The 26,217-nt window shown below is 36.8% G+C and overlaps 1 protein-coding gene across 1 annotated transcript in view; it reads right to left on the bottom strand.

The window, feature by feature from the left end:
• Window positions 1-26,217, bottom strand: part of IFT57 (intraflagellar transport 57) — a 54,053-nt gene that overhangs the window by 11,999 nt on the left and 15,837 nt on the right. Inside the window, exon 6 of the mRNA XM_025913405.2 lies at window positions 14,274-14,396. Coding sequence (XP_025769190.2) covers window positions 14,274-14,396 — 123 coding nt within the window. The remainder of the gene's footprint in view (window positions 1-14,273; window positions 14,397-26,217) is intronic.

The raw sequence follows: 26,217 nt of genomic DNA, 5'->3' as shown, positions 1-26,217 counted from the left end.
ACCATGGCTGCGGCCCCCAAGAGCAGGAGCGGGGTGTCAGGATTCTCATGTATTCTGAATCGCTCTCCATCACAAAAACATTACTTCTGCAATCTACCCTACCTTTTCCTTCCATTCTCACTGGTTCTTCCCCAATTCTGTTATGAATAATTACTAATGGAATGTTCTGTTTTTCACTTTTGTTCTAGTAAATATAAAAATAGTTACGAGGGTTTCTATGGGCTTTTGCATATACGCACAGACACTTTGGGCTCCCTCCATTTAAGATGCCTCACCGCATTTTTCTCATTAGGCCTCTGTTTCAACTCTGAATTCATTTTCTCTGTGGATTTTCGAGATCACTCTGGGGAAGAAATCCTGTACCTCCATTTCACAGATTGGGTAACAAATTGATGTTGTATGATTTTTACCATGTCAATTACAAAATGAATAGGAAACCAAATGTCCTTTCTCTCACTTACAGATTTTCCATTACACTGAGCTACTTCTTTCATTTCCTTGCTTTGTCACCCAATTTCAATAAGGAGCACAAGCAACTGACAACTTTCAATTCAAGTCTGCACATAAAAATTAATGTTTCTTAGCTTGGTTGTTTTGCTACAGCATGGATGCTACAGGAGATTTCCTGCTTCTAATCTGCTGTGGATGAACAATCTGTTTAACCAACCTTGTTAGAATAATCTCTGAAACAAACTATACGTAAGGTCCAAAGAAAGATTTATCAGACTCTCCTATAAATAAAATACATAGTTTTATGTGATTTCTATTTTGGCTACTTAGAAGCCTTTTTCTATTTCCTTCCTTGGGGATAGAGTAGTAGTTCCCCAATAGTCATATCCAGTCTGAGATCTTTTTTACGTCTAATAATAGCTTCAAGGTTAACATTCAAATAATGTCTAGTATGTGTCAGGCACTACATCATCACATGTAACTCTCTTAAAAACTCTAGTAAGATGAGGAAATTGAGATGGAGCTACTTTAAAGTAGCTCACAGGCAAATCTTGCAAAGACACTATATCAGTCCTTATCATTTCCCTGAGGAAATGCAGTAAAGTAGAACTAAAAATTTTAAGGGGGTAATGGTTAAAGGAGACTTTAGTTTTATCTGTAATATTTGAATATTCCCAAGAATGTATTTATATATCAACTGTATAGTGAAAAAATGAGTTTAAAATGGTTTTAGGGTAAACATATGCAACTGAAAACTTTCTCACAAAGAAATACTCAGACCCAGACAGCTTCATCAGTGATTTTTCTCAGACATTTAAGGAATAGCAACAACTTTATACAAATACCAGAGAACAGGGAAAAAAAAAAAAAAAAAGGAAAGCAACTGCCAACTTGTTTTATGAGGCCTGCATAGCATGACACTAAAACCTGACAAAGACACCTAAAACAGACGAAAAATTACAGATCAGTATCTTTTGTAAACATAGATATAAAAATTCTCAACAAAATGCCAGCAAATCAAATCCAGTAATATATAAAAAGGATAATACATCATGATTAATTTGCATTTAATCCAAAATGCAAGGTTAGTTTAATACTCAAAACTCAATCAGTATAATCCACCATAACAAAAGAGGAAAAAAAAGAAATAAATCCTATGATCATCTTCATAAATGAAGAAAAAAATCATTTGAAAAAATTGATCATCCATACATAATAATAACTCTCAGCAAACTCAACCCAGTAAAGGATAGTTATAAAAGTCAAAGTTAACATCATACTTAATGGTCAAATGTAAATTTTGAAAGCTTTCTCTCTGCTAATAGCACTTATATCTAATATTATATCAGACAAGATAAAAGAAATAAAAGGGATAAGGCCTGTAAAGAAAGAAATAACAGGGGCGCCTGGGTGGCTCAGTCGGTTAAGCGTCCGACTTCGGCTCAGGTCATGAACTTGCGGTTTGTGAGTTCAAGCCCCGCGTCGGGCTCTGTGCTGACAGCTCAGAACGTGGAGCCTGTTTCAGATTCTGTGGCTCCCTCTCTCTCTCTGACCCTTCCCCGTTCATGCTCTGTCTCTCTATGTCTCAAAAACAAACGTTAAAAAAAAAAAAAAAGAAAGAAGATTGATGTTAATTGTAGATGATATAATTATATACACTGAAAATGCAAAACAGCCTATAGGACTATTGTTAGAATGAATAAGTGATTTTAGCATGTTTGCTGGAGATGTATACACACACACACACACACACACAGAATTCTATGTTTATATACCAGCAACAGACAGAAAATAAAATCTAAAAGACACTATTTTCAGTAGTATGAAAGAACAACACATAAAACAGTGTCCAAATACAGACCTACACATACATGCTCACTTTTTATGACAAAGCAGTGCACTGGGGAAAAGATAACCTTTTCAGTAAACTGGGTCAGCTGAATATATATATATATATATATATATATATATATATATATATATATATGAAAAACAAATACATCTTGAGTTCTGCCTCACACCATACATAAGAATCAATGCTAGGTGAATTGCAGATCTCAATGCAAAATGTAAGACAATAAAGCTTCAAAAAGAAAACACAGAATACCTTCATAGCACTGGGGTAAGCAAAGATTCTTAAATAGAACATAAGTATTAGCCACACTCCCTTCTTCCAAAAAAAGATCATTTTGAGTATATTCAAATTAGGCCACTGTTTATCATCATACACCAATAAGAATGAAAAGGAAAGCTAAAGAGCACATATTTGCAATACATTATGTCTGACAAAGGATTCATACCCAGAGTATAAAAATAATTTCCATAAATCAAAAAGCAGATAACCCAATAGCAAAAGACAAAAGAGGATATCCAAATGCCAAAAAAACATATGGAAAGGGCTCAACTTTGGTAGTCATCAGGGAAATGCAAATTAAAAGGACAACGAGCCCACAACGTATCTACTATGACAAAAATAAACTCTGTAGTGAATTCTCATAAAGATGTGGAGCAACTGGAACTCTCACACACTGCTGGGAGGAATACAAATTTGTAATAACCACTTTCAAACCCTATTTGGCATGTATATACACTGTGACCTAGCAATTCCACTCGTAGTGAAATTTCTACTGGAAATGTGTACATATGTTTACCAAATGACATCGTACAAGAATTTTCAAAGCAGTATTATGTGTAATATTATAAACAATTCACAGAAGCCCAGGTGTGGGATACTCTGGAAAGGCGTGACCTGGGCTAGGCAGCTCTCTGCCATCAAAGGAGTGGACAGCTACAGGATGACTGCTGACCACACTCTCTGTGGTTGGGCAGCAAGTCCCTGCTTATAAGGGGATCTGGACATTTTACCTCTGTCTCCACCACAGGGAGACTCGGTTACTGATGTTATAACTGTAGCTGCAGAGGTAGAGAGAGGTAGGGCCAAGTCTGAGTGGCAGTCCAAAAGTGATTGCTCTCAAGATTTCAATGTGGAGTAATGATGTTCCTGTGGCATGTTTAATAGCCCATCCGTGGCCAATGACCAAATTCTTTGGGAATGTGATGGCAGGGAGTCACGTGATGTGAAAAAGGCTTGACAGTGGTGGCTGCATATGCCTAAATTCACTGTAGTAAATGTTGCTGGGGTGGGCTGGTAACTCATCATGCTTTCAAAGCAGGAATGTGACCAGTGGATCTCCATCCTCCACCCAGAACACTCCCTTCCCTAACAACAGAGCATTAACTAAATTCTTTTTTGTCACTTTGCACAAGCAAGTTTGCAGTCTCTATTTCTTGTTCTAATTATTAATTTTTCAGCTTCACCACAGCTCACATTTGTGCACATATTTGTGTGTGTGTGAGAGAGAGGGAAAGCGTGAGATTGTCCATTAAATATTTTTTTCATGAGATTGAATTACCTTGTTTAAATTTTAAAAAAATGTTTATTTTTGAGAGAGACAGAGAGAGAGCAAGCGAACACGAGCTGGGGAGGGGCAGAGAGAGAAGGGGACAGAGGATCAAAGCCGGCTCTGCACTGATAGCCCGATGCAGGGCTTGAACTCTCCAACTGTGAGATCATGACCTGAGCCAACGCTGGATGCTTAACCGCCTGAGCCACCCAGGTGCCCTGAGATTGAATTACTTTCTTAATGAAAAATGCCCATCATGTTGTGAGATAATTACAAAATGTAGCTTTCCTGAATTTTTAAATGTGACATGTTTTTTTAATTGCCAGCAGCTTAGTTTTCTGTGGTATACCCTTTTAATATGAAAACATGAATTTTCTTTATAAGTGTTCAAAGAACTAAACATACGACTTAAGAGGAGGGGAGTATGTATGTATGGTATGTCGTATGTGTATATTTGTTGCAGGGAGTAGACTATTTTTCCACTATTGCTGGAAATACGTGTTTCCTCAGTTAAGTTCCTGCTTTCCAGATATTCCTCCTGTTGTAGAGAAAAATAGAGGGTAAGTAAAGGCTATCATAACAGTCACTAGTATTCTCACACCTGCCTGTAATTGAACTGAAACTGGAGATCTATAATCTCTAAATAAAATACCTTGTTAGTTAAATAACTGCCTTTCTAATGTGTGCTCAGAGATTATTATCTTTACTGACTACCATCTGTTACTAAAGTGTTTTCATATGTTGACTCTGACTTACTTTTCATGCTTATTCCATCCGCATCCCTTTTATATGGCCATAAAAATCTCCTCAGTGAGGGTTTCCAGACTTTAGAAGGAGTTAGAAGCCAGAGAAGAGATCTGGCAAGGCAGAGTGGGAGTGAATGGGGCCCTTCTGAGAATACACGAATACTCTTAGGCCAAATCAGAATGTAATTATTTCATTGCGAGTAACCACAATGGATAGGCAGAAGAGATAACCTTGACAGTTGCTCTCAACTTCAGGAATCTACTAATCAAAACTTTGATCCCTTATTATACTCAAAAAACAAAACAAAAAACCTGAAAAATAAATAGAGCCATCTGCATATCTGAAGAACCAAGAAACATAAAAGATTGCCTTGGCATAAGGAAAACAGAATCAAATGTAATGGGATAAAGACTATGGGAGCAAAATGTGTCCAAATATTAAGAAATTTAATAATAAAACAGTGATAGTGAGAACTCCTCCAATATCATTGATTGGAAAAATGAATCAAACCAATTAAAAATTGCATTTCATAGGGAGGTCCATTTGACAAATGGTTTCTGTTTCAATTTATATTCTACGTTAAGTAATTTAAAGGAAACATTAAATCATACTTTGCAATAATGAAATATTTAGGCAGTCTAGAAATTTTAATTATAATCAATATGTATTAATTCATTGCTCTCAATCACAAATGTCTATTTGAGGTATATCTGCTGTGAGGCATTAGTAACTTTCCTCTGCATTGTTTACATAACATGCAGTCTTTATTGCTTATTTCCTTAAAATCTGCTACCACTGTCAATGCTCCTTAGTTAGAGCTGATGGTAATCTCTAAAGCAAAAACACTTGTTCTCCTATTTCAACTTGTGATAAATGAAGCCTTTCCCCTGATCCAGTTGAAGCATTTATCACACTCAGGATAAATAGGAAGGAAAGCATCATCAACTATCTTTAAGCAGAGTATCCTGAATGTTCAACAAGACCATGACAGAAGCAGCTAAAAATCTTTTCCAGTTGCTTGAGGATGGCTGGCTTTTTCTCCACCCCTTTGCAGTAGTTTTACGTATATAATTTTAAGCACAGTATTCTTTTCCACAACCCTGATATCTGTCTGTGACCCATATGCTAAAAAGGAAAAAAAAAAAAAAAACACAAAAAAACCCCCAGTTTTATCAGCTTAAGGAAAAGAAAAAAAAAAAAGAAATGGAGAAAACAACTATAACAAAATAACACCATGTTTTAAAAATAACACAAAAATCCAAAGCAATATTCTGTTTTTTTGTAGTCTCCTTTAAAGAAAGCTTGCCTGTAAAAGTCCATCAGTGAATATTTCCCCTCATTCTCTCAGACAAACGTGGCAGTTGAGTAATCATGCAGGCTGCTCTAAAAATGTATGTGTCTAGTTAATTTAGGCAGTTTATTTTGATAGCATTCACCTCTTTTTGATTATAGCAGGTGTTTCAAGGATAAATTTGCTGAAAATTGTATTTTGTTTAAACAACAGCAGCATGTACATTTATGGCCTTACTATATTAAAAAGCATTTATTGTCTGGCAGCAATAGATACAATTACAAACATTTGTGACAGTAATTGGAGCTATTACTCCTGCATGGAGCCTCATGGAGACCAACTTATTGCCACCTGTATTTACATTTGTTACTGGTAAATGTAAGAGCTGATTTTTTTTTTTTATTTGGTGCCTTATTTTTTTTAAATTATGTGAATATTTTTCAACAAAAGGTCTGTCTACCAGAAAATCTTTGAATATTGTAAATTTCTCTGTTATTCAAATAACAGGCAGAATCTCATTTTAATGACTAATATATACATAAAATGTATTCTTGTATCCCAGCCCACAGAATATATTCTACCTGTTTGCTCATGGATCCAAGAACCCTATCAATATAATATAGCCTTATCCAGCAACTAGAGTACAAGTCTTAAGAAATGCTCTTTATTTCCAAACTATTACAATTCATAAATCCCTGCAGGTCAGAAATATTAGAAAGCTCAATTTTATTAACATTCTTCTTATACTCTATCCAAACACAGCAATGGCAGAAGGTCAAAGCAAGTTACTCTTCTCCACTACTCTGGAATGAGAAAAATACCCCTCTTCTCTTGCTTCCAGACACAGATTCCTCTATAACGGTAAAAAAAGAGAAAGCCTACTATTGTACATTTTCTGCAGGACTTGGCTCCCAATTTGAAGAGACTCGGATCTAATACAATAATTCTGTAGTCCCTCCAGGTTCATTTAAATGGAATTCCAGCCGCTGATTAATAAAGGCCTCTCTCCTCCCTCTTAGGTTTTAGCTCTCACAGTGACTGGACAGCCCAAGGGCTCAAGACTATTGCAACGATTCCAACCTTAGCACAATGACTCTTCCCGAAAGGTTTCTTGCTGTGAATTACCCAAGGCAACACCTTATGGTTTATTTACGTTAAAAGAAAATCCAATTGTTTGGAGCTGAAATTTAAAGTTTAAGGTTTTGTTTTGTTTTGTTTTGTTTTTTTACAACTGCACCCTGAGAAAGTCAGACACTGAAAAGCAGGTAAGGATGTAAAAAAGCAGTTCAGTGAATGAATCAAACGCTTGAAATAATTAGAAACACATGCTGTAGTACTTCCAAAGCCTTTCAAAAAATATATAATCTCTTTATCTAAATTCTTGTAATGAACCTGAAGATTTACATAATGAGTAGGAGACATTTTGGAGGAATGAAGGAGGTACTTAGCCAACTATCTTTTAAAACAACAAAGCAGGAAACATTTAATTATAATTTGGAAAAAAATCAATTTAAGTCATTAATCAAAATTTTAATTACAATATCCACAGGGCATTAAAGCATGATAGAACATTTGTTCATTGCATTAAATACCTCATATTAAATCATTATAATACATAATTGTTTAGGAATAAATACTGTATAATTGAAGAAAAGGGCCTATGTAAGGTTTAGTTGAAAACTGATTTCACACTTTCTGCTCTTCCTGATTTCTGGGGAACGGGAATAAATATTATTAATGTTTACTTTGTTTCTATTATGGTAAAAACCCTTGAAAAAAGTCCTTCTGATAAAGACTGATAAGACTGATCATTAAAGAAGCCACTTTCCCTCAGTTCAATGGATGGCACTGAGAGACTGAAAGTACAAATAAACAACAGACAAAGGCCAGATCATCACACAAAAGAGAATTCTGACCCACAATCTGCAGCAACTAGTCCAGGAAGTCAAACCATAACCTCCTTGTGAAGTAACCCCATGGCAGACTTAGCGGCTTCCAGCTTCCTGAATGTTTCTCCCCAAGCCCCTGTCTTCCAATGCAGGACCAACCAGACAAAGTCACATATCTTCCCCCACCCGGTCACCGAGGAGGCCCTGCTTCTAGTTAGTTCTGCCTCCAAATCTCCAGTCATATCTGAACATTTCTGAAGCCTTTGCTTTCTCCCACTATGTATCTTTTACCTTCTCCTGCCCGCCTTTAAGTCTCTGCCAAATGCAGGCAATGGTGGCTAACTCCCTGGCCATAGCAAGCTCTGCATAAACAGTCTTTGTCCTAATTTACATGGTCTCTGTTTATTTCCACGCAGTTAAACATGGGCTTGTTTTTCCATAGTAACAAGAAAACTAAAAATGATAGGTGGATTGTCTTCAAGAAACAGCATTAAATACTGAATGATTCAAAATTAATAAAAAAAATACAGAAAGTGAAATTTATATGAATCTGCAACCACATCTTCTAAATCCCCAGAAATTATGGGACATGAAGAATTCTCATCTTCAACTACTGTTATTACTCCACTCGGCAACTGTCAACTGACTCACTTAAAAGGTTTTTAATTATTTTTACGTTTAATTTATTTTTGAGAGCAAGAGACAGCATGAGCCGGGGAGGGGCAGAGAGAGAGAGGGAGACAGAATCTGAAGCTGGCTCCAGGCTCTGAGCTGTCAACACAGAGCCCGATGTGGGGCTCAAACTCACAAACTGTGAGATCATGACCTGAGTCGAAGTTGGACATTTAACTGACTAAGCCACCTGGGCGCCCCTCACTTAAAAGTTTTTTTAAAAATTACTATTATGGATTTTAAAATATTTCAGTCATGAAGGAAAATATTATCCTTCAATAAATGTGACAAAGTGCTTCTACCTGCAGTAACCACTTGTTTCTTTAAAATGGCTAACTGGCTGGGGCGCCTGGGTGGCGCAGTCGGTTAAGCATCCGACTTCAGCCAGGTCACGATCTCGCGGTCCAGGAGTTCGAGCCCCGCGTCAGGCTCTGGGCTGATGGCTCAGAGCCTGGAGCCTGTTTCCGATTCTGTGTCTCCCTCTCTCTCTGCCCCTCCCCCGTTCATGCTCTGTCTCTCTCTGTCCCAAAAATAAATAAACGTTGAAAAAAAAAATAAATAAAATGGCTAACTGGCAGATTCCGTTTCTTGCTATTGGTCTGTATTCTCAGATCTCACAGTCCTTACTTATGCTTGCCCAAATTGTAACCATTAGCTCTTGCATGCTCTATCTGGCCATTCCTCCACCCAGATCTTAGACCTGGTCTGACCCCAACTTGCTGGGCTTGGCCAACCCATCTCTGCTACATGCCACTCAGCTAAAGTTATGTCCATGATATACTATTATGTTTTATAAAAGGTATAATCTCAACTATATACATAAGAGCACATGGAAATAGTGGTCAATATATATTAAGTGAGTCTTCTGGCAACATTCTAAGTGCTTAAGATAGGTTAATTCATTTAATCCTTTCAATAAGTCTTTGAGGTATGTTTTATAATGAACTCCATTTTACAGATGAGGAAACTGAGGCACAGAGTGGTTGAAACTTGCCCATGGGGTCCAATGGCTAGTAAGTGTTAGAGCCAGGATTCATACTCAAGCAACCTGGATTCAGAATTTGTGCTTTTAACCAGTATGCTGTACTATCACTAAGTGAATAGGTAAGAGCCTGGGTGGTAGGTTCAAATATCACATCTGTGACTTACTAGGCAAAGCCAAGTTAACCTCACTTCACTGTATTTCAGTTTCCTCCCCTGTGGTAAAAGGTACCTGCATCTAATAAGGCAGTGGAAAGGATTAAGTGAGCTAATATATGTGAAATGTTAAGAACTGCACTTGGCACATGGTAAACACTTAGTAAATGTCAGTTATTATTATCATTTTATATATAACTTTACTAGGGAAAAAAACTGGAAAGATTTACCAAAGTGATACTTACATGAAACTGATTACATCCCCATGTAAGGATATAAGGCTTATGTTTTAAAATATTTCCTTAAATGATGGAAGCATTAGTGCAGAAATTTTGTTAAATTCTTCCTGAATACTGATACAGGAACTGAATACAAGACCTCCGTGACAGAACACAATATTATAGTAACAATACTATAATTTAACAATAATTAACATTTATTATTAGGCATTAATTATGTCACAGACACTGTTCTTGGTGCTTTACAACAGCTTTGTGAGGTAACTAATAAAATTAGTCCCATTTTACAGATTAGGAAAAGGAGGGACAGAAAGGTTGAGTAGCTTGCCCTGGATTGAACATGTAATAAGTGGTAGAAATATGAATTGAAGGTGCCAAGGGAAGATGTGTGAGATAGGCTCCATCTTCTCCTGGTCTTTGTGGCTGCCACAGTTCCACTAAGCTTCTGAAGCTTTGGCTCAGTAAATCAGGAATTGATAGTGAAACTAAACATGGAATTGACAGCTTCTATCTCATAGCACACTGCCTAGCCCCTTTCCCCTTGAATTGTTTCCATATTATTTTTATAATTAAAAACAAGAGTGTATTTGAAAAAGACTCAGAGTTTAAGATAATTCTTGACCAGTTACAGATTTAAATTTAGTCTGATTATAGTCACAGATGTTTGCTCTTAGTTTTAAATTCCACCAGAGTCCTTACGTAACACTTGTCACCACTCCTGGGTCTAATAAAAAAAATAATAAAAATAAAATAATAAAAACAATAAAAAAGAGATAAAAACACAGAAGAAGAAAGGGAAAGAGATATAAAGAGAAAAATGAACTAAGGAGGGAAGGAACAAAAAGTACAAGATATACAGTCTTAGTATACTAATAATACTCGTAGACAATTTGATTAGGTGGCACTCATGTCTACTCTAGTTTAGCTGTCCTCAGACTGCCCTTCTAAGGAATGGACTCCAGAGCCTTACTCACTTGGTCATAACTGAGGCATTAACTAGAATGGAATGACCCAGGACTTGGCTGGCTTTATTGACTTTCTTGGCAGAACTTCTGTGTCTTTAGACACATTATTCCAAGTTGGGGCAATATGAGTTGGTCTCTGGGTATATAACACTCTAGAAGGAATCACCAGGAGCATTCTCTAAACCAACTCTAAAAAGGGAACTACTAATATAGTCCATTGAAACTAACATATGACAAAAGTCCTTCACCTTCAGTTGTGGAACATATCATTTGCATTTTTGGCAACATTTTAATTTTCCCAATTGTAATTTAAGCTAATATTAAAATTCGTTTGCATTCTTCGAAAACTGGCAACAGTAACGAGTGCTGCCAGAAAAAATAATAACCTCGTCTTACAATAAAACCTAATTACAACATTACAGAGAATATAAAATAAAATATCAGTATACGAGAGCATCTCATCAAAACAACAAAAAGAAAAGGAGCTTTACTTATTATTTATTTATTAATTTTTTTGGTTAGTTACCTGCCAAGAAGCACACAAGCACTGAACTTGTGAGGAAAAAAAGCAAAACAAACATTTGATCCAGTGCTAAAGAAATATGGGACTTATTTACTGCTAACACAAGGTCATTTTAAAGAACTTTTTAATGGATTTAAATAATGGAGGCCCTGTATAGTTATCTCCCACATCTCAATGCTACTTAAAAATTAATCTAATAATGATCGGTAAAACACACTGATCTGAAAACAGCTCATTTTCCCTCAAACACAAAGTTGAAGTCTCCAAATGTCCTAAATAGCCTGTGTCGAGTGAAAGGTAATTATTTTCGCCAAAAGTAAAGGAGAGGGTTTGGTTTTGGTCGAGTCAGGAGTGGAGGAAGAATGGGATGTACCATGAAGCTGGAGTCAAACTCTTCCGATGAAGGAGGATGGTGAGCCCATGAGAAACCTCGTATGTGACCAGATTATTTTTATTTCTGTGACATGAAAAATATCTCTTTATTTACTAACCCTTTATTTTCTCAAATCAACATACAATTTCATTTTTCTTAAGTAAGCTGAATAAATTGACCCCAAACCTGCATTTCCTATTTGATACCTCTGAAATACTTAGAAGAGTTTGTGAAATACTAGGCACAAAGACCAAATGATCTAGAAAAGAATTCTGAAAAAAGAAAATCAGATGTAACTTTAGATCAGCATATTTTACCACAATACTGAGATTGAGCCCATCGAGCCCTGCATCAGACAGCACAGAGCCTGCTTGGGATTCTCTCCCCTTGCCGTCACCCTTTTCCAGCTCACACATGTGCACATGTTCTCCTCTCTCTCTCTCTCTCTCTCAAAATAAATAAATAAATGTAAAAATAAAAAAAAAATTACCAATGCTATCAAACAGAAAAAAATGGAAATAAATAATTTTTTAAAAATCTAAATTCATGGGGCGCCTGGGTGGCTCAGTCGGTTGGGCGTCTGACTTCAGCTCAGGTCACGATCTCGCGGTCCGTGAGTTCAAGCCCCACGTCGGGCTCTGGGCTGATGGCTCGGAGCCTGGAGCCTGCTTCTGATTCTGTGTCTCGCTCTCTTTGCCCCTCCCCCATTCATGCTCTGTCTCTCTCTGTCTCAAAAATAAATAATAAACGTTAAAAAAAAAAATCTAAATTCAAAATGATATTCATATAAAGAAAAAAGCCCTCAAAACTTTATGTGACATTTTGGAATGTTGCCTGTAAAATCTGACTTTTTATTAATTTGGCACAGTATATCCTCATAAGATCAAGGCTGGTAATGTATGGCACAAGACTAAGAGTCCAACTTTCACCTAGTTAATTCTTCTCCAATCAGGAGACCACTGATTCTCTAAGAACCCAGGATTCTGATTACTACAATATTAGTTTGTAGTAGAACTTAACCTGTACTTAGTTTTGCAAAACTGTATGTGTTAGCTGTTACATTTATATTCTTCCTTTATTCAGTTACTCCTGTTATGTAGAAATCAATGACTATGCTTTAAAAAACACTCTTGTGTGATCGATCCTATTAGGTTCTAAATGAGATGCTGGATGTCAAGAGTTAGTTAGCTTGAAAGTTAAATAAATTAAAGGCTTCCATATGGAATTAAGATGTACCTGAGAGTTCCTAACTACACAGTTATTTTAACATGTCATTCTAACTAGAATCACAATAATAATAATTTTTAATTTTATGAGTTCTGCTCTCATAAAAATAATTAGAAATTACATTTTTACCAAAAACTAAACAATTAGAAGTTACATTTTTACCAAAAAAATTACATTTTTGCAAATTACAACTTTTAGCAGAGGTTGAATCAGTGAAGAAATCTGATTCTTTCTTTGCATATCTCATATGTAAATATGTATTAACACATATGTATTAACACAATATAACACAATTGTAATAACACAATATGTATTAACACATATTTACATATGAGATATGCAAACAAGAATTCACCCCTAATGTAGTCAAATAATGGCTACATAATAGTGTCTGGGAAAATACATGGTAAACAGGCTGCAGGATTTGCCCACTTACCTTTAAGTTTGTTCCACAGCTGTTCAGTCTAGCAAGACCTTTGCTGCCTTTATCCTATTGTAGGACTGCCCTAGGAGTCTAGGTTACTTCTTACCTTCTCCAAGACACAGTTTTACAAGCCCAAATCCAGACATTCTAAGAATAAATTCATTTCTAAGGCACTCTGAAAACAGCAATCTTTGGGGGTAGATTCAGGACCATATTTTCGGAGTAACAAGCTTCCCTAGAACCTTGTTCTGTAATGCTGGTGCTCTTCTCCTGCCTCTAGGGATGGAAACTCGTTAGTTTCTTTACCTAGATGTCTCTCTCTCCAGTCTCTTTTGTAGACATTATTATAGTATTAATGAGAATAGGATTGTCTAGTCACCTGATAGTTTTTTCTGATGTTCTCGTAAAAGGAAGCAGAAACTTGATTATGGGCCAGTTCATTCATCTGGCCCAATCTCCAAAACTTAATGCAAATGCTTTGATTATTTTCTTATTATCTGACTTTTAATCATATGTACTGAATAGATTATGTAAGGCAACTTCCAGGATGTCTTCTGTTCTGCCATCCAGCAGAGCTCCAAAACCATTTTCTAACTATAATCAGTTGCTATACAGTCATGAAATTCCAATTTCATTTACTATTTACCTAAACAAAATAAGATTTCTAAGAAAATACATCAAAGTATATTAAGAAAATACCCCTCAATCCCAGGGAAACATGACGTGTTCCAAATCACTTTAAAGATCTATTCCTCTCTTTCCTTCTTTAATATTATTTATTCATTCAACAACAATTTACTAAATCTCTGTTAAGACAAAACACTGGAAACCGAATCCTACCCGCTTAAATCGTTCATATAATTAGTAGTGCCTTTGACCCTGAAATTGCCTTATGAAGATCCATTTGAAAAACTGCGTTCTATCTTCTCTACCTTATTGTCAGTCCTAATCGTGACTTTCAGTTGTGGTAGTACACGTTCCACTTCGAGACTCCATTCCGCAGCATCTGTTGTGGATTCCAAAATATCTTCTTGTTTGGCAGACTCGTTCATATCCTAAGAAAGGAAAGATATCACAAGATTGAGAGTTTATAAAAAGAAATGGTAAAATTTTGAGGCATTTTAGCAGGACTGCACAATTTATATCAAGTATGGAAGTGTTAAAATTACAGTGACAGAAGTTCTTATCTGTCCTCCTATCCATGTTGAAAGAAAACAATGCTCAAACCTGGTAGAATAACAAAATAAGTATTTTCAAAAAGAAGCAAATATAGGATTCAACCATTTTGACAAAAAACAATGCTTTTGAAATATCAGAGTGAACTCAACGGGAATATTGTCAAATCAACAAGCCATTTAGGTACATTAATTGGTAACAGTAAAGGAGATACAAACATTCACACATTTGATAAGAAAACATTGTCTCAGTTTGAATTTTTTTTTAAGTTTATTTATTCTGAGAGAAAGAGAGAGAGAGAGAGCAAGCAGCAGAAGCAGGGGAGGGGCAGAGAGAAGTAGAGAGAAAAAATCCCAAGCAGGCTCCGTGCACTATGAACACAGAGCCAGATGCCGGGCTAGACCCCACGAACCATGAGATCATGACCTGAGCTGAAATCAACAGTCAGAGCGCTTAACTAACTGAGCCACCCTGGCACACTGAATTTTCCATACTGAAATATAAACGCCAAATCTGAAAGACAAAAAAGATAAGATCCCAGAAGCCAAGAGGCCATTACTTAGACATTTTTTATTCATAATTTAAGTGATATTTTGGTTAGGTCAAACTATAATGTAGTTTAAAAATGTAACTTAATATAGATCTACTTGAACTCAAATAGGGTGGGGCCACATTTTTGCATTTGGTTTCTGCTGTTGAGTGATAAAATCAATTCATGTCTGTTTTTGAATTACAAAAGGAAAACTTTTTTTTTTCATTTTCCTAGGCTTTCACATGTCAGCATTAAGTATGTATAGATCTGAAAACATAAATGTACAAATTAATGATTTAAAGATAAAGCCTGGGGTGCCTGGGTGGCTCAGTCTATTAGGTGACCAACTCTTGATTTCGACTCAGGTCATGATCTCACGGTTCATGGGATGATTGAGCCTCGCTTCTGGCTCCTGAACTGACAGCGAGGAGCCTGCTTGGGATTCTCTCTCTCCTCTCCCTCTGCCCCTTCCCTGCTGTCACGTGCAAAGATAAAGCCTAACACATTAGTTTTGGTAGCAACTTTTCCTGTAAGCTTCCTTGATAAATTGTAAGAAAATGTAATGAAAACATAAAAAAATGTATTACCATACGAAAAAAAGAGATCCGAAGACATAAACAGCCAAATACAATGTATAAACCTTATATGGATTCTAGTTTGAACAATCTATGAAAAGATGTTTTTGAGACAATCAGGGAAATCTGAATGTGGAAGAGTATTAGAGGATATAAGGAATTATTACAAATTTTATAGGTATTATAATAGCATGATGGTTATGTTTAAAAACAAGGCCCTATAAATAGAGATAAATGCTGAACTATGTATAGGTAAGTGGACATGATGTCTGAAACTTACTTAAGATACTTTTGATACTTACTAAGGGCAAAGGAAAAAAGTGGGGCCTCTGGAGGAATCATGGCTGACAAACTATTAACTGCTGAAGCTGGGTAATGTTACATAAGAGTTCACTATTTTGCACTTCTGTGTATGTTTGAAATTTCTCATAATGCAAAACTTAAAAGTAAAAGATTATATAAATAACTTCGTAGTGAAATTACATTCTCAATGTGAATTTATGTCACTGAAAGCATTTCTTAAAATGAAAGCTCATTAGACAAGTCTTTCCAATCCAGTCTAACACTAAGTATAAGAATAACCTTATATCAGGATTTGTATTTTGGTGGGAGATTGAGGTCTTTAGGGGCTTTAAAGTCCCGACTGAGTCTCTAGAGCACTGTTGGTATAAGAAAGTCTCTCTCCTACCTCCTAGTTCATGTTAGCAAGTCCTGAACAGATTCAGAGTCTTAAAAGGAGCATATATTGCTTTTTGTTCAGAAATTCAGGGGGGCTATATAGTTCTAACCACACAATCAGAGGATGGATAACTAGTATATACTTTTACATTTTACAATATATAGTCTGAATTTATTCAAGTACATTCTACTTTAAAAAAAATAGAAGTATAAAAAATATTAGCATTAAAGTAAAATGTGAAAACTAAGTGAAAAATGTTCAAGATTCTGTTTTAAATATTAAAGTACTCACTTTAATATAGAAACATTGTATTACTTTGAGTACTAGCAGAATGCTACCACAGTATTCACAAAGCAGACATGTGAACTTTTCTGAGACACGTGTGACAGCAGAAGAGACACGGAGTCTCCCAGTTGAAACCTAAAGCCATGGGGAAAGCTCTCCATCATGTAACTCCACCCTGGCGCCCACAGCATGCATATAGACTTGGAGGAGCCGGGGGCTTGCTCACTCACTGGCCTACCCCAGTACCTGTACCTGGCTCTAGGTGGCCCAATTCTGACTGGCTCCTTTTCTGGGTAGACGGATGGGAATGGGGGTGGGATGCGGTGGGCGGATGTGTGCACTGCCAGTGTGCGTGAGCCCTGACATTTGGGGTGTATGTGTGGTATATACACAGGCTCACTCTTGCCAGGGCTATGGGGCCCCGCATCCCATTCCCACTGAACCAGAGTGGGCCAAAGGGGCATGACCTCTCAGCAGCAGTGTTGTAGGATTCGTAATAGAAGGTAGATGTTCTGATCACTGATTTAAAAATAAGATTGCTTTATGGAACCACCATTTGGTTGATCTGAAGCTGGGTAGTCCTGATTAAACCCCAGAGCCAGTGCTCCTCAACCCCATCCCTCATTTCCCCTCGGTCTTCCCTTCCCTATAGGAGGGTGAAGTCGGTGGAGTCCAGAATCACCAAACAAGGCTGGAGAAGGTACCCATCCACAGCCCCACTTTCTTCAAGCCTGAACTCAGAGGATTGTTCAAGTTGTCCATAACATACTCAAAAATTTTCCTCAAGGAAGGGCACATCTTTCTCAATTTCCCCAAGGCAAATGGGTCAGCAATGGCCCTGTCTGACTCAGACTAGAATCTAAGAGTTAGTAAGATACAGGGGTACACTTACAAACATTGCATTAAGGCATCCCAGTGCATAAACTACTACTTGCTTTATATTGGGTCCTTTAGTAAGTTGCATTTATTCTTCCTAAGTTATTATTTGGTTCCCTTAAGCAATGATTTGCAAACTCCTACTTCCAAAATCCTAAAATGGTTTAATATAGCAGCTCAAATGTCTTCACTGCCTCCTAGACCACAGTTAATATATTGGGGGGAAATGGCCTAGTTACTAAATGAAGAAAGGGCAAAAAGAGAACATTAGGCTTGGTAGAGCGGCATTAACTTAATCAAACTATACAGTCTCCTTCTATTTCCATATTTGCACATCTATTTCATAACCTCGTTCCTCAGTCACATTTTCCTAATGCCTAATAAGTGGATACATTAACTGAGCAAGGCCTACATATGAAGTAGAAATCATTTTAAAACTATTCCATGCCTTGGTTAATAACTTAAGAAAACCTTTCCTTTCCAATTGTACCTCCATTTAACAAATGGTATTTTATGTGGAGATATTAGTAAAAACAGAAATAAACTGCTGTTTTCATTTAATCAAAAATTTATATCATCATGACAAAGTCCCAGTCCCTGTCTGAAACAACACTAAGATAAAACATACCTCTTGGGAAATTACATTTTCTAGTTAATGCTGAAGAAACAATTAAAAGCTCAATGAGACACAGGCTACCCAGAAGTCTCATTTATAATTAATTAATTTACCAATAAGCCATTTGTAAAGCTCCTACAACATGCAAGGTAAGAATCCAGGTACTGTGTTTGGCGTAGAAAGATAAAAGGATTTAATCCCTGCCTGCAAAGAGTTTATAGCCTGCTAGCGAGAATCTCAGGCTAGTTTATGGAGGTAATAAATGGTCCTGAGGGAAAGAAAAACTTATGAAAACTGATCCCAAGACTGTCAATGGAAGAATTGAAGATAACAGTTTAAACCATGCTATAACATAAACTTGGGCTCCAACAGTGGGCATATCACCAAAGTCAGTTCAAGGATCAAACATGCAATGTTAAAAGCCTGCTCAGAATTCTGTTCCAAGAAGTAATCTCTCCTTCAGGTAATATAATGGGATGGTTAAGCATCTGAAAAACACTATATTCTGTATATCTGTTTATATATGTAAACACATAAAATTGGATGTGTGTGTGTGTGTGTATATATATACACATAATTTTATATGTATGAATGTATATATATACATAATTATATATACATATGTATATATAATTGGCTGTGGTTAGTCTTAATGGTTACAGGGGTAGGTAGAATAAGGGAAAGCCTCACATATCAGTGAAGGAGGCTAAATAAATAAAGCCCTTTGCAGCCTGAGCTGCTGGATAACCTATGTAGTGCTGCAAAGCTGTTCTGTCACACTAGGTTCAGTGGAATACAAAACTTGATATACCTTCAAAATATCTTCACCTCTTAATTAACCCTGGGGACTCCAGGTAGACCATGACTACCAACATCGGAAGTAATGAACCTGATACTAACAGAGGGGGACTGGCCCATTAACAAGTCTTAATAGAGAAAATGTTACAGGTGATGCAGTAGAAGCACTGATTGCATTTTTGGTATAATCTGATGAATTACCATCTTGAGCAAGGAACTTAAAAAAAAATCTCTTTGGGGTAAAACTATTTCTAATATGTAGTGTATGCTCATTATTGGAAAGCCCTATAAAAGAAAGGGGGCTAAACATTACTGGAAAAAGCAATGTTGACGAGGGCTTCCTGACACCAGCAATATATATTCTTTTGATCTCTGCTATAGTAACAAAAATCTGGTACTATAGGATCTTTTTGTTCACAAGGGTTCAAATTAGGTTGGGCAGTTAGCTCTAGTTAAGACATTCCACTGGGAATGAAGAAGGAAGAAAGCTATGAGTAGGGTAGTTTCTAAAACTTGACTAATCATGGATACCCTACAATACTTCCTCTAATCATTGACTAAAGAACACCTTGTCTGCTAAAGGGAACATATATGGCTCATCGGAAGACCCAAGAGTGAAGCTCAAGACTCAGGCATCCATGAGAATTTGTTTCCTTGGGAATGGAGACCCTGCATCAGAAGTTATAGAGAGATCATAAGTTCAGATGACAGCTTGGCCAAGAGAACCTAGATCGTGAAGGCCTGGGCAGAAACTGGATCCACAGACTTCCAGGTGAAAATGGGAGATAAAAGGAGGGTCAGAAGATCCTAACACTGATCTAATGAAGGAAGACAGCAAATGGAGGCACTTGAATCTTCAATTACCAAGCCCGAACCCCTACCTCTTATAAGAATGAGGCACCACCATCAGACTGGATACTGGAGACTGATAAATGCTGACATTTACTGACTGTAATTTAATATTTTCATGATGTCCTTTATTGTATTAATTCTGTAATACAATCGTTCTCTAGGGCTCTGAGGAAACTGGATATGACTGATCCTACATCAAATGACCCCAGATGGCTATAATTTTTGCATTCTTATGTCTGCTTTTAAAGTTCTCCTGCAGCCTCTCTTGTTATCAAGATGCCAGTGATCACCTCTGGCTGTCTGCTTGATTGCCTGTAGCAACTCCTCCTCCTCCTCAACTTCTGGAGGCTTAGAAACCTAGCATCTAAACATGTTGGAGTCTAGGCAAAATAAGGATACAAGGGAAATACGTGAGAACTGGTGAGGGCGGTGGTAGTGGTGGTGAGGTTGGGACTCTTCATACATTTTTTTTTTTTTTTTTTTAAATGGAGGTGGTTATACTTATTTTGGTTCCTCAGAGGGCTTTTTTCCAACCTTCCTAATTTGATGCTTTGGTTCAGATAGGAAATAGGATAGGTGGCCAACAAGCTAAGTGCTAAATATAATATTTATTATACATTACTATGTATTAAGCAAGGTTTCTCCTAAGGGTATTTAGTGTCCCTCTTTCTTCCTTTTTAAGTTGTTTAAAATGTTTACTTACTCTTTGAGAGTGAGAGAGACAGAGCATGAGCAGGCAAGGAGCAGAGAGACAGGGAGACACAGAATCCGAAGCAGGCTCCTGGCTCTGAGCTGTCAGCACAGAGCCCAACACAGGGCTCAAACTCAGGAGCTGTGAGATCATGACCTGAGCCAAAGTGAGATGCTTAACCGACTGAGCCACCCAGGTGCCCCTAGTGTCCCTCTTTCTTTATCATTGATCAATAAAAAGCTAGAGGGATAAATAAGGTATCTCAATCAAGAAGTGTTCCCTTGAAATCCAGTGATTTTAACAAATCATATTTAAAGCACAGAGCTAAAACCTTTCATGTCCCTACAAGTCAATTCTTCTTCATGATTAAAGAAGCATAAATCATGAGTCTGATTCACTATTTTCTTTTCAAATTAGGTTTTAAATGATTTAGCACTATATTACTATGAAGAAAAATGTTTAATACCATACAAAAAGTATTTTCAGATTTGTTCTGAATAACTAAATTAAACCTTGGCTGTAATCCATCAAAAGAAAGAGAGATGGTAGCCTCTGTCTTTACATATACGAAGTTCATAAAAGTTTTCAATTCAATTTTGAGACTATCAAAAGAAATTTTATTATTATCACGTGAACTAAAATTTGAATAAATTATGCTCACAAATCAAAAAAAGTTTAAAAAGCTCCCTAAATTAAAAAAAAATCAATTTAACTTACTAATAAGAAATCTGAAATTATTTTTGAATGAGAATGCAACTTCCAGTATTATTTCTGTTTAATATCTCAAACACCTGTCTTTGCTACTACTTTAGCTAATTTAATGTCCATTAAGTGCTAAGGTAAAATCAGTCCTGATTTTTTATTTTCTCAAGATAAAACTGAAAGAAAGTACCCCAACAAGCATGTATGGAAAAACTACCACAGACATTATAGTTGGTGTTATAGAGTATGCCAAAGTAAGTTTAATTCTTTATGTAATGAATTTCTATAAGGCTTCTTTTCTCTGAGATGGCAACCTAATACATTTGAAGAGCTCAATTCATACATCTACTAAGAGGGACATGAAAGTCTAATTAACTGTCAAGATTAAAGAGTCTCAAGACTCAAGGAAAAGAAAACTAAAATGTCTTAAGAATTGCCACAGTATGGTGTAAATGTCAAGAGGATGGGTCTGGAATCCCATCTCTGCTCAAATCCTACCTCCACTGCTTCTTAGGTATTGGTCAAGTTATAAAACCTCTATAAATCTCAGGGTTCTCATCGGTAAGATGAGGATAATAGTACCCTTCTCATTGGAAGAGTTGTTATGATGATTAAATTATACATTTTAAAAGGTTTGCACAGTGCCTGGCACATAGTAAGCCTCAATATATTTTAGCAGTTACTATTACTATTATTAATGCCAAGCATGGTTCTCAATGCTTTCACCTATGTTAAATGCCCAATAATAGCACCATGAATCAAGGGACTCTTATTCCCACTTTTGCAAATAAGAAAGGTAAGGTATAGAGCAGTTAGCTAATTTTCCCAACGTCACATCATTAGTAGAGTGGCAGGGCCCAGGGAATGTTACTATAGAACACAAACTCTTAGATACCTTACCAAATGCCTATCAATCCTTGTGTCATACAGGTTACAACTATGTTTCCCCAGTTTATCACTTGTCTTTTAACTTTATGGTGCTCCCCACCCCACTCTTTCATATATAGCCTTTAATTTTTATGCATTCAGATTTATTAGTGCTTTTCTTTTATGGTTTTTAGTATTCTTGCCAGGCTTTATTATGTCAATTTCAACCCGTGAGTATAACACTTGTCAGTCATGTTCTTGTTTTCATACCTTATCATTTTCTAATTTGTTGATCCATGTGGGGTTTATTTGGGTGTATGATATGAGGAAAGAGCCCAACTTTTTTCACCAGATGCACAGCTTATTATTCTATCACCAGTTAATTAAACAGTCCAGTTTTCCCCCCACGTATTTGCATTGTTTCCTATATTATTAATATCACCATATTATTTGGATTATTTTATGAACACTATACTACTTCACCAATCTATTTATGGGTCTGTATAATTTTTTTTAGACCCACAAATAAATTACACAAATAGTACAAAGAATTCCCATATATCCTTCATCCAGATTCACCAAATACTAGCATCTTACATAACCTCAGGGCAATTATGCATCAAGTGATACAGTATTTATATCTGGGTGATGAGATTTGCGGATGTTTTCAAATTTTTCTTTGCACTTTTTTGTGGCTTCATTCAAAAAAAAACAACAACAGGTATATATTACACTTTTAAAAAGAAGTGTTTTCAATAAAAGCAGGTAAAAATAAGAAGTTTGATTAACTTCCAGAAACTAGCTGGTATAGGTGTAAATGCTTTAGGAATTCGAATGAAAGGGAGAAGTGTGTTTTAATGGAGACGATGAGATCTAAGTTTAACCTTATAAGGATGTATGGAATGCAAATAGGCAGAAAAGAGACAAGCCAAGTGTTTATAGTCAGGAAAAGCATCATAAGCCAAGATACTGAAATAGAAATGCACATGGCTTGTGAACACCACATCAAGAGCGACTGGGGGCTTAGAAAGGCGAATACTGGGGAGCCAAAAAAAGAGTTAAATACTTTGTGAAAGACCTTAGAAGCTAGGGTGAGGAATATGAATTTTGTCTTCTAAGCCAGAAGGGAGGCCAAGAAGAGTTACAAGCAAGGTAAAACAACTTTATTTAGCCAACAAATCTTTTTTTTATGATTTTTAATAAATGTTTCTTTATTTTGAGAGAGAATGCATGTGTGCACAAGTGCTAGTGGGGGAGAGGCAGAAAGAGAGAGAAGAGAGAGAGAGAGAGAGAGAGAGAGAGAGAGAGAGAGAGAATCCCAAGCAGGCTCTGCTGTTAGTGCACAGTCCAACATGGGGCTCAATCTCACAAACTTTGAGATCATGACCTGAGGAGAAGTCAAGAGTCAGATGCTTAACTGACTGAGCCATCCAGGAGCCCTGTATCCAACAAATCTTTATTTGGCACCTACTATATGGCAGGTACTATTCTATTTCAGGGACAGTAATAAAATGATAAAAATCCTCATGAAAGAACCTTCTAGAATGTTCTAAATATGTTTTATGAATAGTTATGCGTTGTAGATTTGTGGGCCACAGAATTGAATGGGACTGGGGCAATTGGGAAAGTGTCACTAAAAAGACAGAATTTGAGCTGAACTCTGAAGGTTTAAGAGTCAAATAGAGAAAGGATGAGAAGGTATTTTAGATAGGGGTCAAAGATGAGAGCAGATATGCTCATGAGGTGTTTGAAAACTTATGAGAGGATCCATTTATCTGGAAAAAAGTTACTCCTGCAGAAGAAAATAAGGTTGGCTATATGGACAGTTGTCAAACTGCTAAGAGTCTGGAAATCCAGACCAAAAAATTATTGTTTTATAATCTATATAAATTGACCTATAGGCACTGAAAAGCCATCAAAAGTTACTGAACTCAAAATGACCTGATAAAAGTCATTTTGGTAAGCAAGATAGAAGAGTAGGGTGAAAAATATTTTACAAAAGGGTGAGGGTAGGATCGAAGGGTAAGGATCAAAGACAATTCAGGCCATTATTGTTATATAATCCCGACAGGAGATGAAGAGGACTTGGCCTTGAAAGACAGCTGAAGGGATGCATGTGAGGGAGATTTCAAAGTCAGCATCTGCAGGTCTTAGTGTCCAACTAGATGTCCTGGATTAAAATGAACCATTAGACAAACATCAAAGCACCAACACTGCTAGAGACGGATGGGTGGGGTTTGGTGGATTTAAAGAATACAGTTTATAGAGGACGGAAAAAAGCACACAATCTTGGTACCCATCTAATATACTGAATTACATAATAAATATCTGCTATTGGCATTGATTCAGGAAATATAATCTATCCATTTATAAAATGACAGCTCTCAAATGAACCCTGGAAAATATCCTATTAACTTTTCATCAAATTCCCGAGTCATTTCTGTAGGGGAGACCTTACATGATAGCAGATTTCGTCTCATGGGCCTTCAATAAGCATCCATGTGACAGATTATGAAAATAAAGACATGACATCACCAAGGCTTCCCAAATTACATAAAAATGAAAACTTCTTGATAACTTATATCCTATGTAAGCTTCTTACTCAAAAATACTCATGGTAATCTAGAAACTTATTTGTATCGAGAGATGGGGGCTTTTTCTACTCTCCTACAGCACATGAGGATGTTGGTAACATTCCAATCTCTTAGTTCCAACCTCTAGGAAAGGTGAAAAATTATATAAAAGAAGAAATGCATCAAGCTAGTTAGGTTATATTAATTTCAAAACAACCCTGGGAAGAATTGTGTCACCACTGCACAGATAAGAAAGCAGAGTCACAGGTTAATTTACTAAGTGTCTAGTGACATGCAGTCAGAATTTTTTTTGGGTGGGGAGCGAGTGAACAAGCAGGGGAGGGGTAGAGGGAGGGAGGGTGGGAGGGGGAGAGAAGGAGAGGGAGAGGGAGAAGGAGAGGGAGAGGGGGAGGGAGGGAGGGAGGGAGGGAGAGGGAGAGAGAGAGAGAGAGAGAGAGAGAGAGAGAGAGAGACAATGAGAATCTTAGGTAGGCTCCATGCCCAGGGCAGAGCCCAAGGTGGGGCTTGATCTCACGACCCTAAGATCATGACCGGAGCTGAAATCAAGAGTCAGGTGCTCAACTGACATGCAGTCAGAAATTTAGCCAAGGCTTACTCTTCACCATGGAGCCAGTGTTGAAGGTGTGGACTCAGATCTGGAAAGGACCTTGAAAAGTCCTTGCTTCCTACTCCTTTTTAGACTCACAATAAAATCAGGATGGAAGGAAGAATCTTTCCTATTCCAAGGGCGGATTCAAAAGCTACACTAAAAGATCAAGCAAAACTCTCTTTTACACCCAGAAAGAACTGCCATTTGAGCTCCTTCTGAGCAGTGTGGAGTACAGCTTCTTTTCTCTAACCTACATTTTCTATTCACCTCCAGATATAAAACTGATGGGGTGGTACAGGTTAGTTACCAGAGAAATAAAAGCATTTACTCAGTCATAAGGTGTTCCATCATGCTCAGACATGTGGTGCTTTAATTGTTTCTCCTGTGAAACACCAACCAGACTTCTCACAGTCACAACACAGGAGGACAAACACTCAAATGTTTTAGGAAAGGAGAAGAAAAACCATTTTCTTCAAGCAGGAATCAGAACCAGTGGAAACCCAGGGGGCAAGTTATATTTCAGAACAGTGCTTTTCTCCTATGTTACTCAGAAAGGACATTGTGTCAAGGAGTGAAATGTAAATCCAATGTAAAATGAAGAAAATTTAAAGTATTTAAGATATTAACCAAAGTAGATCCATCTTCTTCCCTTTTTGATTACAATATTGTGGGCTTGCCACAATGACACTCAAAAACTGAGATGACATTTTTATTCTAAGCCCAGATTTTTGCTTCCTTACAGCTTTTGCTTTTTAAGCTAAAAATTCTCTCATTCTTGGTACAATGAATTTTTTGCTAAGTAATTAAAAACCAATTGTGTTTAAACCTTTTGAGATAGTTGGTTTTATGCTGTCTAACTCAGAATTTGGTTTCTAAAACCTCAAATTTAGCATCTCAAGGAAGAATGGTATCTATGGCATGTTTGAAAAAATGTTTTGAAATGAAGTGATGGACATTTAAAAATAGAACTCGAGCGCACAGCTTCCCTCCCATCTTTTTTCCACTGGGGGAGGAGAATGACACATCTGTGTTATGCTGCCACAA

The sequence above is a fragment of the Puma concolor genome, chromosome C2, assembly GCF_028749965.1.
Source record: "Puma concolor isolate L17-30 chromosome C2, mPumCon1.1.hap2, whole genome shotgun sequence".
In the NCBI taxonomy this organism is placed as follows: domain Eukaryota; kingdom Metazoa; phylum Chordata; class Mammalia; order Carnivora; family Felidae; genus Puma; species Puma concolor.
This window is presented reverse-complemented; position numbering and strand designations above follow the sequence as displayed.